Genomic DNA, 15,150 nt, shown 5'->3' with positions numbered 1-15,150 from the left:
AGGCACTCTCCTGATGCAAAGAGCCAAGTCTCCAGTCACGTTGCCCAGAGCATATACATTAGATTGTTGTGCTCCTCCTCCACATCTTGCAGTGCGAGCAGGGTCACTCCGGTATGGCAGCAGTTGCAATCTCCACTTTACCGTGCATGTCCTTGTCGATTCTGCAGACAGATTCAATAGTCATCAGACATCCATGTGACTGGGATGGTGTGTCATCTAAAAGGGCCAACACACTGTCCATAAATACGCTTTTCGTTTAATCACATCCTGAAATGTGAAAGTACCATCATACCACTGCAAAGTAAATTCTTTGCCAGAGGAAAATCATTTTTACTTACCAAACCAATCTCCACCATACAAATTAATACCTAATTTGGTCTGTTATAATTCACACTAAAAAATTAAGTACTTAAAATATTTGTGTGAGACAAACCATCAATATCTGTTGTATAATGGAGGTTCTTACTTATCTTGAAACCTTATAAGACAAATGCACTAATGTGTGCTTCAATATGCAGCACACCCTGCATAAAGGTATAGACGTATACAATAAAGACTCATATACAGTATGTGCAATCTTTGAATTTTTTCCAAGCCTTGAGTAATCTATTACAATCCGTAGCCGTGTTACCAGTGCATAAATATGCAATTTTTGTTGATACTGTCAGAAAGATGGCGATGTGTGAGGGTTTGAGTGCATTTGTCTTGCAAGCCTGTCAATCAATTTAGAAGCTTATGCACCTAATAACATATGTTCAACTAATTTTGGCAGAGTTCCATACACAACACAGAGCTTCTTGGACAACCCTATGATTATTACTTTTCTAATGTTCTAACATCCTATGATATACAGTATCTCACCCCTCACATTTTCATAAATATTTGATTATATCTTTTCATGCGACAACACTGAAGAAATGCCACTTTGCTACAATGTAAAGTAGTGAGTGTACAGCTTCTATAACAGTGTAAATTTGCTGTCCCCTCAAACCAACACATTACACAACAATTAATGTCTAAACCGCCTGCAACAAAAGTGAGTACACCCTAAGTAAAAATGTTTAAATTGGGCCCCACAAGCCATTTTCCTTGTGTGACATCCTTGTGACTTGTTAGTGTTACAAGGTCTCAGGTGTGAATGGGGAACAGGTGTGTTAAATTTGGTGTTATCGCTCTCACACTCATACTGGTCACTGGAAGTTCAACATGGCACCTCATGGCAAAGAACTCTCTGAGGATCTGAAAAAAAGAATGGTTGCTCTACATAATAATGGCCTAGGCTATAACCAATTATGATTACCGAACCCTGAAACAGAGCTGCAGCATGGTGGCCAAGACCATACAGCAGTTCAACAGCATAGGTTCCAATCAGAACAGGCCTCGCCATGGTCGAACAAAGAAGCTGAGTGCACGTGCTCAGGGGGTCAGCCTGTCAGTGCTCAGACCACACAGCTCACCCTGCATATTGGTCTGCATGGCTGTCGTCCCAGAAGGAAGCCTCTTCTAAAGATGATGCACAAGAAAGCCCGCAAACAGTTTGCTGAAGACAAGCAGACTAAAGACATGGATTACTGGAACCGTGTCCTGTGGTCTGATGAGACCAAGATAAACTTATTTGGTTCAGATGGTGTCAAGCGTGTGTGGCAGCAACCAGGTGAGGAGCACAAAGACAAGTGTGTCTTGCCTACAGTCAGGCATGGTGGTGGGAGTGTCATGGTCTGGGGCTGCATGAGTGCTGCCGGTACTGGGGAGCTACAGTTCATTGAGGAAACCATGAATGCCAACATCTACTGTGACATACTGAAGCAGAGCATGATCCCCTCCCTTCGGAGACTAGGCCGCAGGGTAGTATTCCAACATAACGACCCCAAACACACCTCCAAGACGACCACTGCCTTGCTAAAGAAGCTGAGGGTAAAGGTGACGGACTGGCCAAGCATGTCTCCAGACCTAAACCCTGTTGAGCATCTGTGGGGCATCCTCAAACGGAAGGTGGAGGAGTGCAAGGTCTCTAACATCCACCAGCTCTGTGACGTTGCTATGGAGGAGTGGAAGAGGACTCTAGTGGCAACCTGTGAAGCTCTGTTGAACTCCATGCCCAAGAGGATCAAGGCAGTGCTGGAAAATAATGGAGGCCACACAAAATATGTCACTTTGGGCCTAATTTGGATATTTTCACTTAGGGGTGTACTCACTTTTGATGCCAGCGGTTTAGACATTAACAGCTGTGTGATGATTTTGAGGGGACAGCAAATTTACACTGTACACTCACTACTTTACATTGTAGCAAAGTGGCATTTCTTCAGTGTTGTCACATAAAAAGATATAATCAAATATTTACAAAAATGTGAGGTGTACTCACTTTTGTGAGATAATGTATCTGCAAATGAACCATCTCAGCAACTGAGCACATTACTTATAAGTAATGAGCTGAATATTTCTGTGTGCATGAGGAAGGCTGACAAAGGTTTGTGGCAATTACAAAACATCAGCAGGGAGTGGGTATGCAGTGAGTCATGCAAAGAGCTGTGAGGACAAGCCGGGTGCTCAGTCAGTAAGTTTGAGTTACTGCAGCGAACCATGCGAGGACATGGTTACAGTGCAACCACACACCACAGTGACAAAGACAATCTGCTTCCCTGTAGTTCCACCCCATTCAGTCGTAAAAGAATGAACAAACTTACCAAATGTCAAACACCTCAAATTCTAAACCTGTTTTTTAAGAGACACATGCAAGTAAGTGCTACTTGATGCCCCAACTTTAATATCAGAAAGCAGCAATGCAATCAGCTACGCCAAATCTATTCTAACATGTTCTTGAAATAAATCAATTCTTTTCAGCATCACAATGAAGACAGTATTTTGTCAAAAAACAAAAAAAGGATAAGAATCTTAAGGCTACAAACGTACATGGCATGTTTAAAACCACATACAGATAGCTGTAATTATTTTGAGGCAATAAATAAAGAACACAACTCACATGAATTAGCTTTGAGATTAACTGAACAGAATTGGCTCAGAAATGAGATATAGTTGGTTAAACAAGCACCAGGCCACCTATTTTTGGAAACCAAACAAACAGCTTCTCAGCCTGCTCTTTAGGAACTAAATCTACTGAGAGGAAAAAGTGGGACATTGGGGAGGAAAGTTGTCGATTTTGGCCAGAAGAAAACAGCAAATCATCAAACTACAAACACGCGGGACAGGTTGAGGTGTATTGGTGCATTTCTGAAAGCCAACAGATCATTTCGTTGTTAGTTTTGTGAAATGCAAAAAATAAAATAAATAAATGCTGAGACTGATCCTGGGTGAAAGTGCATATACCTTTTACGGCTTTTCCTATTTTTTTCGTCGTCAAACCTTTAGAAGGGGTAGGGAAATGGAGTTAAGGAAAGGAGAAATACACAGCCAACAGCAACCAAACATCCAAAAGAGAAAAAACATTTGATAAGATGAGTACATGTGCTGACGTCTTTTCTAATGCCACGAGGATACAAGGCACGCCTCAGGTTAAGTCACATCAAGGGAAAATACAGCATGAGCAATTTCTCAGCATGAGCTCGCTCAATGGTTATGCATATCATTTTGCATATAATGTTGACACTTGGTGAAATGTTAAAATAACTCAGATAGTGCATAACACCCATTAAGGCTACACAGGAAAAGCAGAATGTTGCTGTAGCACCACCTACAGCTGAAATGCAATCACATTTTGCAGGATCAGTCCGACATTATACTGCATAAAACGTTACTAGAATTTGGAGAGGAAAAAAAAACATCAAGGCATCAAAAGAAATAACTTTTTTTAGGAATCATTTAATTATGTTTTGTACCAAGTTTTGTGAGGATTGAATGAATTCTGTAGAAGGGAAGAAATGGAAGGTGGTCTATACTGATGTGGTCATGGTCTATTTATTAACTTATTCAAGTGAGCAGCCATGTACTGCTCCACTGCACACCAGTTGCAGCTGTAAAATATGCCATCTCCAGGTCCATTTCATTTGGAAACAAAACAAGACTGAATCTAGCCTCAACCAGGAACCACCCCGATATGTAAACGACTGCTGTAAATGAATGCTTACTCAAGTGTTAGCATTTAACAACAAGTCATTTTCAACACTTAGGTATAAAATCAGAGGGCCAAACCACTACATTTCTGTTACAGCCTTGGATTTCTATTTATTAGCTTGCAGACCCCACACTATTTGGTCTTTTGACAGGACTTTTGTAGAGTTTTAAAGAGCTCGAAAAGTGCCGATGTGTTCGTGTGGAGCATACTTACTGTTTGATACAATCTGGTATGGACACATACTCCATTGGAACCAATTCTGCCAGGTCTATCAAGCTGTACACGTACTTTATTTTCTGACTAAATTTGGAGCTGTGAAAAGAAACGGGACGCGTCAAAATCTAACAGGTTACCTAAACTATTTATTACTCTGATCATGTTAAAACTTCAAACATTAAAGTTACCTTATGAAAGGTTTTGTGAGAGCCAGCAAGGTGCGAATAAACCAAGAGGGATGGACAATTATCAAAGATTTCAAGTTCTTCCTTAACCTGTACAAAAAGAGTGAGAGAAGCTATCAATAATAATCACATATCATTAAATTAAGGACTTGAATTCATTACTGGATCCCTGAAAATTGTAAATAACTGAAATGAACATTATTCCTCAGTTTTGCTGACCTACACTTTGTCTTTTCCTTCTTGGGTTATTCTGCAGCAATGGAAGTAAATGAAGCCTTAAAAGTTGATCCAAAACAAATTTCTACAGCTGTCCCAATTTGTAAACACCTTGGCACAGCCTGTGTTAATGCTCCTTTAGAAGCTTTATTTTTACAATATTGTGACTACAAAGAAAATTAATGAAGGAAGATAGACCAGTTGGTCAACAAAATTCCTTTTAACTGTTCATTTTATCTCACTGAAAATATCTGTTTTGGTGATGTAAATGTTGTTTTTAACTCTGGCAATTTGCTGCTTACTTTTGTACCATTTAAGGTTTTTCACTGGACTTGGACTACTTATATTTCAATACAAACTAGAAAAAAGGGGGGGAGGGGGGAGGGTAGTGTATGATGATGCTGCTGTTCTTGTGATTGGGCCAACATCTCTGCACGGCTGTAAACACTACTACTTCAGACTCACCTCCTATCAATCTGCTGATAACACTTTCTGAGCCAGCCAACAGTTGGCATCTTTTTCCGAGAGGTCGCACCATTCAAATACACAATCATATAGTTCTCAGCAACCAAAAGCTCCAGTGTGCCGATGACGTACCTGCGACGGGAAAATTCCATTAGTGCTGGTTCTCAAATGTTCGCTCACAAGGCTTGAGGACTTCAAATAATTACTCACTTGAATAAATTGTCCATGATGTATCTGTAATTTGGTTGATTGCTCTCAGGCATAAAGCACACAGCAAACACAATGATGGCATTTAAACCGTCTCCATAGTAACCTGCAATGAAAAGCCAAAAAATAATTTTTAACACAGACGATGATGTCAAACACAAATGTAATACTGCTTGTTCATCTTGTAAATTAAAAGGAACATAGACATACATAGAATTACTGCACATACTGTATGTGTGTGCCTAATTTCACCATGTATGCCACTGACCTCCATGGCTGATAACTCTCTTGTAAGGTTCGATGGCCTTCATGTCCACTCTGTGTTCCTGGTCTCCGAACCGAAACGCCCTCCAGCGTCGCCCTTCCTCCCTCTCCTCCGAGGCAGAGTACTCCTGAACTGACTCCACACCCTTCTGTAGTAGCTCTGTGGTTTTCGGCTTGGGTAGGTCGTCTAAAGGAGAAGAGGCATTTTAAACCCTCAGCTTGGATACTACACCCGCTGCATGTGAGGCCTGTCTGATGTCATCAATTCTGATTTATTTTGATCAAATCATTTATGTAATGTTTAGATCACTCAATTTATAATAAAAATTATCAATTGCATGCATTTTCATCAACAGATATGACCATAACATTTCTTTTTTTGCTTTTATCTTTTAGATGGCATGCTTTCCTTTTTCGAATCAACACCAACAGTCACATCTTACATCCATGTCTCCCTTTCACTTGAGGTCATCCTTTTTTGCGGGGGGAAACCCTGCTATTGCACTCTTGTCATGTCACAGTAAAATAAATGGAAATAAATGTGATGACCAACCACTACCATTCACAGGGCTGACACCCAACTGAAGTCCCTGAGGACTTCTGTGCATCTTTTGTTGTGGCACATATGCATGACGCACATAATGTATAGCTGCATATCATGCAGACATCAAGCAAAGTTTTAAAATGATAATGTATTTCAAGCATGCAACAAGCACAATCAAATTTAAGCGGATAATAGTGAAACCAAATCACACCAACACACTTTGATGGCACTTTGATTTGCCTGAAAATAACTGGCAAGATGCTCATCATTTATGAAATTATCTACCAAATGAATCAAAAGCACACAATGTGAGATTCTTATTTTAAAATCCCAAATGTAATGTAATTAAAAGACTACAATTAATTAGGTGCACATTTGTATCATGCTTTAATGTATTCATTTATTGTGAAATGTCTTGTGATGTGTGATATCTTGTGAAATATGACACACACAAAGACTAATAAACAAACAGCGCATGCTAGCAAATGTTAAAATGTATTGTTTCCTGAAACACAACAAAATTTCAATGAAAGGAAAAATGACATGCACATAACATAAACATGAAACTTCCCCATGATTTGTTTGAATAGCTGAAGACAGAACATAATCTGGACAATAGGAATTGATTGACTCATGGATGGCAGAAAAAAAAAAAAAAAAAAAAAAGGGGGGCTGTCCAAGAGACCTTACCACAAGGAAGAGAGAAACCTGCTGCTGCCCTGCAGCCTGTTTCCAGGCAGAGAATGGAAACAATTCTTCCAAGTGAAATAGAGGAAAGCAGCAGTGTGGAAACAAAAACAAAGCACATTTTAACTTCACTTAAGGCACTCAGCTGCCAACCCAAACCTGTAAAATGAAGGAAGGAAAAGGCCCATGGATCCAAGAAACCATAAAAGACCGGTCTGATAACACAATTGTATGTGTTACAAGCCAACGAATAAACCCAAGGAGGGAAAATCTTTTCATAAATAAAATACACCATAGTGGACTTCATCTGGGTTTAATTTAAAGTATCTTTGCATCTCCCACCTCATCAAGTCCATCTAAACTTGACTGACTACTAGGGGTGCAAACGATCACAGAACTCATGTTTCGGATCATATATGGTTATAATTTTTTGGATTCCACACAGCCAATGCCATTTTACACAATGGAGGCAAAAGCAACAGCTTTTGAATCAGTTGCTCCCCTAACCCAGTTGTTGTGCATGTTTTCACAGCAATTAACATTTACAGAATTAATACATAGTAGAGGTGTCAGTAAAACTGTTTCACACTATGATGGTTAAACTCCGCGGCGGCGGGGGGGGGCATACAGACACTATTAAAGCATTATTGTTGTCATTGCGTAATATTAAGTTCTTACCTTCCCATTCAAACTCATTGCTGTTGTCTGAAGGTGTGTCTATATCATCAAGGTCCAACTCTGTACTCTCATCCAGCTCATCAGAGAGGAGAGAACCTTCACTGCGGTCGAGTGTAAGGCTGATGTCCGGAGCTGCAAGCTTCTTCTTTGCCTTCTTGCCATGGTTCATTTCATAACCTATGGTAGATGTCAAATCATCATTGTTCATGGGTTTTGTAAGAACAATTAAAGAATACTCACATGCAATGAAGATATATTTTCCTAGTGCTTCCAGAGTCCTTTATTGTGCAAAACCTGCACTCTGAAGTTCAGGCAAGGCAAATAAGAGGCTGCATTAGTTTACACAATCAAGTGGTATCTTCCATTGTGAACAATATTTTATTAACCAAAATCCCTCTGTGTGTTACTGTCCCTCCACTTCACCTCTGCAAAGAAAACACTATTAGAGAGGATTTTATACTAAAAAGACTACACTTGAAGACACCCTTTGGTTGTAAAAAGGCTGCTGCTGGGGCCTCAAATTAGATTGGGCTGAACTTTCAGAATGCATTCTTGCACAAACAAGAATGAACAGGAATGATTACAGCAGCCAAAAACTCTCTCAACGTACATGGGCATGTGAGTTTTAAGATAAGACTTGAAAAATGTGAACATGCACTTTAATATTCTCCTGGGTCGCTGTGGCAATGCACCGTATACTATTCTGTTTTCATTACCAGGGTCTCCCTCTTCAGATGGTTCTGCAAAAAGCTCATCTTCAAGCTCCTCTTCCTCTGGTAGGGGCCTGATAATCAAACAGGAGGAATTCACACCTTCAGTGGGGTTATGGTTCATGTGACTTTTAAAACCCAAAACATTTGATACAAAGCTGTTAACCATGATTTACGTGGTAATACATGAACATTAGGAGTGACAATACCGTGGAAAGTCCTCATCCTGCCACTCTTCCTTCAGTTCAACTCCTTCCATTCTTAGTCGGGCTTCTGTTGTGGCGACTGACTCTTGGCGCTCCAGGCTGGTAATAAAATCACAAAAAGGTCACGCCATCTTTTATGTTTAATGATCTTTAATTGCTAGTAGGCCCCTTTGTACTGTGAATGCATCAAGATCAAGAACAGGACCACAAGAGATTATCCGGGACAAACAAATTCCAAACACCTAATTGTTTATCCGTCATCGGTTGCTTATACAATCCCAAAAAGATTATGGGGGAAAATATGTTCATGGATTAGTATGTCAGCAACTAAAACCTCCACAAAGTCATTGGATATGGACAGTTACAGTGATGGAACACTACAAGACAGCAGGTACACTTGACTTAAGAGGATGGGGATTATGTTATGAACAGGCTAGGTTATGTTGAGAAAAATCTACACAATAATAGAAAAAGATCTATATGAGATTTATAAGAAAAGTTATAAAATACATAAAACAAGTTCATTTGATTTTAAAGGTTTCAATGGAGAAGGGTTACACTTTTAAATAAGAATAAAAACGCCATATAATATATATATATATATATATATATGCTCTACTCATGTGTAAGGTTCATAATACCTTCCCTCTGGTAGGCCAACAGCAGCCTCTACTGACAGTCTTAACCTTTACAAGATGTAGAGCAATAGAGGGGGGTAAGCAGAAGTATCTGTCTAAAAAGATTTGTTGTAACAGTTGGTAAGAAATTGTGTGTCATGTATTGTCAAATTTGGGGGGGAAATGGTCCTTTTGGCTTTAGGATGAACCTTAAACTTCCATTGCTTACTATATAATAGAGGGTAATAACGGCTTTCCATGTGCTGTGGTCAACCCCGCCTGTTACTTATCACCATAGCATTACACGCTGTTAGTGAGAGAAAACCTTGTGTATGGTGCTTATATGCCAATCGGTATGTGCCTCTTTACTATCACATGGGCTTATTGCCTTTTTTAAACAAACCAAATACTTTGATATGAAAAGAAAATAACCATCTCCCCTCCATTGTTCCAGCTCCTTGGCCGATGCTCTGTGTCACAGTGCTAATCAATCCACAATTCACAGCCATGCATGTTGATCAAGAACCGCCTCAAGATTTTCAGCCTGCAACTGGCCACATAATCAGATCACTGCCTTCTTGAAAAGCTCACAAGCTTGTGTTTAGCTTAGCTTATAAACCAACCAGGGCTTAGCTTATAAACCATAGGGCTAGTCACTAATGCTGATCATGGTATCTGTGTCTTTGCTGCACAGAGCTCCTTCTGAAGCATTAATCACATACATGACTGTATTTGTGCTCCCAGACGCAAAAACAATCTGGGCATTTGGTTCTCAACATTTCACAATGTATCAGTTTGCTTATGTATAGTACTAATCCCCACATTACATCTGAAATCCAACTAAGAGAGGTAGAAGTGCCAAAGGAATGTGGTTTCCTGAAAAGAAATCCTAGCAATCAAAGAGCACCAGAGACCAAGGTGCATGAAAGTGGAATCAGCCACATTAGCGAGTCAAATGGAAAAGAAAACAGTTCAAAAACTATAATAACAATAAGCCACTGGTGGTGATGGTTTTGAAATAACTGATTTTGACTATGCTGATACTTCTTTCCCCAAGACAGTGTACATACAGCCTAATACATTCTGTATAACTTTTTTTTTAAGTTAAGACAAAGGTAAATCTATATAAAAAGAAAGAAGTGCTGACCAAACGTTTGATGAGAAGTAATTTTTCATGGCCATGATTTCATCAAATCTGACAGGAATATTATTTGTTATTAATGATGGGGAACCATTACGTTACTAAATTTGAATTTAGTTCTCATATAGCTATACTTCTTATAACAATATGCAAATCTGTCAGTGTCAGAAAAAGAGTGGCTAATTTGGCTTTCTGGCTTCTGTCAATAAAACTGCTGGTTATTCGATATGAAGATTAAAAAGGTAGAGGCACAATTCATAGCAGCACCTTACCCTGACAGATGCGAGAGAACATCCTGAGATGTCATCTCCTTGTGGTTAAATAGAATGTGTCAACTAGTATTGCTGTTCAGCTGTTAGCCCTTTCATATCCTGATTACTAACAATCTTGAGCATACAGTAACTTGTATGATTACTTGTAATGAAGGATCCACTGTTGTTGGTGATGGGTCACAAGGTCATATGTTTGTCAAAGTTCAGCCAAATGATGCTCTGTGTATATCTTGCTGCACAGCTGTTCACATATTTTGCTTACCATAACCTACAGTGGTTTGAGACAAAGACTGTTACACCTGTACAATAGTATACAGTCTAAAAAAATAGCCCAGCAAAATACTACATTTCTGAAGCTTAAAGTTTCACATTTTTCTTTAGATTGTGCCAGAGAAGTATTGATTCAACTGTGTTACTTTTTGACATCCTTGTCTGTGGTGCTGTTGTACTGGATTACATTATAATGAAATATGATCCTACTGTTTTGTCCACAGCTGAAAAAATAATAGTGTACAGATATTCATATTACCTCCTCTACAATGTTCAGGAAATCAGTGTCATACCAGCCTCAGTCTAGCTTCTACCTGACTTGCTTTTCTTTCCAGGCTATAAATAAGTGAATGCATAAAGGTTTGGAAAGGGTATGTCCCTGTCTGTTGGTATTATTAATCACTTGTTTTCCTTTTTGTGTTCTGGGTTAAACAGTTAAGTTTTGCCTGTGAGAGTATGGCTTCATTTGAGGAGCTAACCACAGCAATTAATAGCATTTAGCAGTGGTATTGGCAACCACGCAAGAGATTCGCAGGTCTGATCCAGTACACTGGAAAACATTCGCTCGCAGACACTTGAACAGAGGCGGTCATCTGACTCAGGTGCTGAAGTCTGGGAGAACAGCATTCATGTAATGGAGCGCTGATACAAGAATATAGCTCATATTTTTTTAAGTTTCCAAAATGTAGGTCAAACAAACAAATGTACAGTTACAGACCTTCCAATAGGTCCAGGGGGTGAGCGTGGCTGGGGAAGGCTCACTGGGGTAGAACTTTTTGCTCCCGGCTGTTTCTGCTCGTCGCCTGGAGTTGGCCTTTCTTGTGGCGTAACGTTACCTCTTGTTTTGGTTAGACTCTCTTGGGATGCCTCTTCGCCATTTTCAACTGTGGAAGCTGTGCTACTTTGTAATTCGTCCAATTCCTCCTCTTCACCTTCTCCCGACACCCCAGAAGACGAAGGAGTAGAAGTCTGTCTGTTCCCCAGCTCGTCAAGCGTCCTCCTGGGTGTGACAAAATCTTGGCTGCTATTGTTCAGATTCATATCGCTTACACCCTTCAGCACTGCTTCACTCCCAATCACATCCGATGCCATAACGTTAAGTTTCTCCTGGTCCTAGAGCGGCTCGGTGTTGAAGAGTCCGACGGTGAAACGTTGAAAACACCGGTTTACTTAGCCAGTCAGATAGGTGAACGTGACTTACAGAACTTCTTTAAAAGTTTGTGGCTAGCGTAGTAGCTCTCGTCCGCCGTACAGCTAGCCAAGAGGACGGTGTTTGTTGACAGATAGCTACGCCAACTAACAGCACATCTTATTAACGTTAACTAAATAGTGTTAAATGTCACACTGGGTTGACAGATAGTAACTTTATCTAAATGCGTCACAGTGTGTGAACTCTGGAGTCCAAAACGTGTGCTAGCTTTGCATAAGCAGCGGTGCGCAGTGTTCCTGCTACTTATCAATTTCCTCCCTTCCTTCCTCCGAGTCAGAAAGCTCTCCTGCGAACCGACGTTACTCACGCTAGCGTATGGGCGATAGTTAGCTCCCTTAGCCACAGCAGAACACAAGCTAATGTTGACCCGGCATTAATCCATAAATTGAAGCCAGTTGTCAACTACAACGTAACGTTAGGACAGCAATTCCGTTGGTCATCGTAAAATATAAAGTCCGTATCTGCTGATTTAACTACCCGGCTTCTCCGTTATTAGTCTTAGGAATGATAATTTAGCGGCTGAAGACGGTTGTTTGTTAACACCGCTAGCTAACTAACAGAGCATACCGTCAGCTCTCCAGCTAGCGGTATCGACATTTTTGTGTAGTTGCCAGTTATGTCTCCTGCGGGTTCGTAACGTCATCTGAACTTCCTACCTTTTATCCCTCAGCAAACATCGCAAAAGAAAGACAAAACGGTGTTATTTTGATGCGTTGTTTTCACCATCCGAATTATAATGTTTACATTGCCTCATTTTGCGAGGCAACGTCTTTATACTATAAGTTAACGTTAACTTCATCTAAAATATTAACTTACTTCGTTTCAGTGTCTCACATGTTGAAACGATTCAAACAAAGATGATAAAATGCATTGCTCTCCAAAGTATGTCATTTAACTAGAGTTAGAGGCTTTCATAGATTAACGTTATAGATAATAAACGAGCTTAATGTATCTCTGTGGTAAATTTGCAAACCTGGCACCCCTGCCTGTTTTGTTGAGCCTAACGTTACCATGAACTGTCGAGGTGTCGCTGCCTCAGCACGTTTTCACTGCCCTCTGCTGATCGTGGAAAATAACATTTTAAAAGGTTTAGACTACACAACCCGTTGACCTGGTGTGTACTGAAAACATGGATTATATTTAAACCTCTGGGATTGTAGGACAGCAGTGCTTTCCATTGGATTTACTAAAAGTTATTTCCATTTTTAATCTGTAAAGATTTTGTATCCAACATTTTGATAATTATCAGGAACATTTATATTATCAGTTGTCCTGTAAATTGTAGTTGTAGGTCTATTTCAGTTGTGGAGTATAACTGAGTACCACTTCTCAGTTCATATTGTGCTGTTTTATACTACTGCCACAGAAATACTGTACATTTTACTCTGTTACAGTTAAGGTAAGTTACAGATTACAAAACCTATGACCAGTTTATAAAATATAATGCATTGCTATTGATTAAATAACCCAACAGTAGGTCAGCATATAAAGAAGTGGAAATTAGCCCCACCTTGATGAGATACAACATTAACATGCTGCTTATATTTAATCAATCAGCAGTAATAGAATAATACAAAATATACAATAATATAACTTTCAGAATGGGTCCATTTTGCGCAACAAGTACATTTACTTTTACTTTAAGTACATTTTGTGGCTAGTACTTATATAATTTTGCTAAAGTAAAAATTTGAATGCACACTTTTACTTACAGAAAACCTTGCATTGCAGTATTGCTACTCATACCTAGATCCTAGATATTATAACTTAAAGATCGGAGTACTTCTTCCACCACTGTTCTATTAGTATAAGCATATTAGTATATACAACTTGCAGCTTCAGTCCAAAATATTTGCCTTCATAAGTAACTGTTTTATTAGTATTTAAAGACACAAATGTGGCTAAGTGCCAATATGAGAGCAGAACTCAACAGCCCATGATGCATAGGGCAAGCTATCAGAAATCAGTGTATTTTTGCAGTAAACATAGGCTGGAGTAATGAATCTTTAAGTAACATATATTATCATAAGCTTGTAGACATCCACTGTCTTTGTAAGTGACACATCTAACACAGACAATTTTTTGTCTTACATGGTTGTGGATAAACATGCACATGTATGTTGATAGTATTAAATACTATGTCATCATATAAGATTAAAAAAAAAGATTCAATTTGTTTTTATTGTTTCATTACATTTAATAGAAAAAAGGTCTTGTTAATTATGCTATTTCCACTATTAGGATTTTAATCTGATTTTAAACAGTTGCTCTAGTCACTTCAATAAATCTTAGCTTTACCATCAGTGACTAATCTTTGCCAATAGGTGGAGGCAGATGCTCACTTAAACACTGCAGTCTAGGGGATATTTTTATAGATTTAAATCTGCTATAACTCAAATTCCTGAGAAAAGCAAAGTGGACCCAAGTCTAAGATGTGATGAGGACGAATGGCCAATTATAATTATAATTATAATTATAATTAACAAGAGCCAGCTTTTAACATTTCCAGATGGTTCCGGGCTCATCTGAATTGAGCAACTGTGTGCTGCTGTTGTGTCTTCCTTGTAATTCAGGTAAAATTACAATTAAAGTTATATTTTCAAATTAACATGTTTGCATTCCAAACCCGGTGACCCGATACTTTTAATTGCTATTTTACTATCAGACCTAATGGTAAAAAAAAAAATGAAAAGAAAAGACTGCTATAGATCTAACATAATGATGCTGCCTGGCTAATACCTCCTCTGTGTGCAGCGGATCATTCAGTGTAATTTCTAATTAACACATTGCTATTTACTCTGTTGGATCATTAGGCCTCATCACAAAAGGATAATCCAGTCAAATTGAGAGTTTATGCTTCCCTTCCACCTTCCACTATGGTGCTGTTTGCTAATGAGTCATGTTGCAATTATCTAACAAATTAAGACAAATGTTGTCTGTTTAGCCAAGATAAATGTATTGAGCCAGACTATAGCATCAACACATATAACAGAGAAAGAAATTTATCCTAGATATTTCTAGTGAATTCATTTTACATTTATACCCAAAATTTAATGTCAAATACTAAGAATAACATTGTAATTTTGACATACTTTTTAGTTTGTCTACATTTTTATTTTATTTATTTAATTTTAAGTTAAACCTGAAATTGCATGTGAAAATGCAAAATATGATAAATGGAGATTTTTTTTAG

At 38.8% G+C, this 15,150-nt stretch overlaps 2 protein-coding genes across 7 annotated transcripts in view; both read right to left on the bottom strand.

The window, feature by feature from the left end:
• LOC123978144 (phospholipase ABHD3-like) overlaps positions 1–15,150 on the bottom strand; it is a 42,261-nt gene that overhangs the window by 5,462 nt on the left and 21,649 nt on the right. The window lies entirely within an intron of this gene.
• On the bottom strand, positions 7–12,946 carry bnip2 (BCL2 interacting protein 2). Of its 5 annotated transcripts, XM_046061292.1 has the most exons (12): positions 11,466–12,945; positions 8,451–8,546; positions 8,248–8,315; positions 7,532–7,708; positions 5,627–5,809; positions 5,362–5,464; positions 5,152–5,283; positions 4,474–4,560; positions 4,283–4,381; positions 3,325–3,360; positions 2,685–2,712; positions 23–161 (listed from the first exon to the last, which is right to left on the bottom strand). In XM_046061292.1, exons 1-11 carry the CDS (start codon positions 11,837–11,839, stop codon positions 2,700–2,702), a joined length of 1,368 nt encoding a protein of 455 aa, XP_045917248.1. In that variant the 5' UTR covers positions 11,840–12,945; the 3' UTR covers positions 23–161; positions 2,685–2,699. The 5 variants fall into 5 exon arrangements, with proteins under 5 accessions (XP_045917244.1, XP_045917246.1, XP_045917248.1 ...); XM_046061288.1 differs by lacking the exon at positions 2,685–2,712 and having other exon boundaries at positions 7–161; positions 11,466–12,946; XM_046061293.1 differs by lacking the exon at positions 3,325–3,360 and having other exon boundaries at positions 11,466–12,944.

This window comes from Micropterus dolomieu, linkage group LG10 (genome assembly GCF_021292245.1).
Source record: "Micropterus dolomieu isolate WLL.071019.BEF.003 ecotype Adirondacks linkage group LG10, ASM2129224v1, whole genome shotgun sequence".
Taxonomy (NCBI): domain Eukaryota; kingdom Metazoa; phylum Chordata; class Actinopteri; order Centrarchiformes; family Centrarchidae; genus Micropterus; species Micropterus dolomieu.
Note: the sequence above shows the minus strand (reverse complement) of the source record. Positions and strands in the feature narration are given on the sequence as shown.

Bases quoted from the DNA above. Each gene is read 5' to 3' on its own strand.
- bnip2 (XM_046061288.1), bottom strand. From the start codon at position 11,839: ATGGCATCGGATGTGATTGGGAGTGAAGCAGTGCTGAAGGGTGTAAGC. The intron at 8,547-11,465 runs GTCTGTAACTGT...TTTTATTACCAG, and splicing joins CCCCCTGGACCTATTGGAAG to CCTGGAGCGCCAAGAGTCAG. The intron at 4,382-4,473 runs GTAACTTTAATG...TTCTTTTCACAG, and splicing joins CTCACAAAACCTTTCATAAG to CTCCAAATTTAGTCAGAAAA.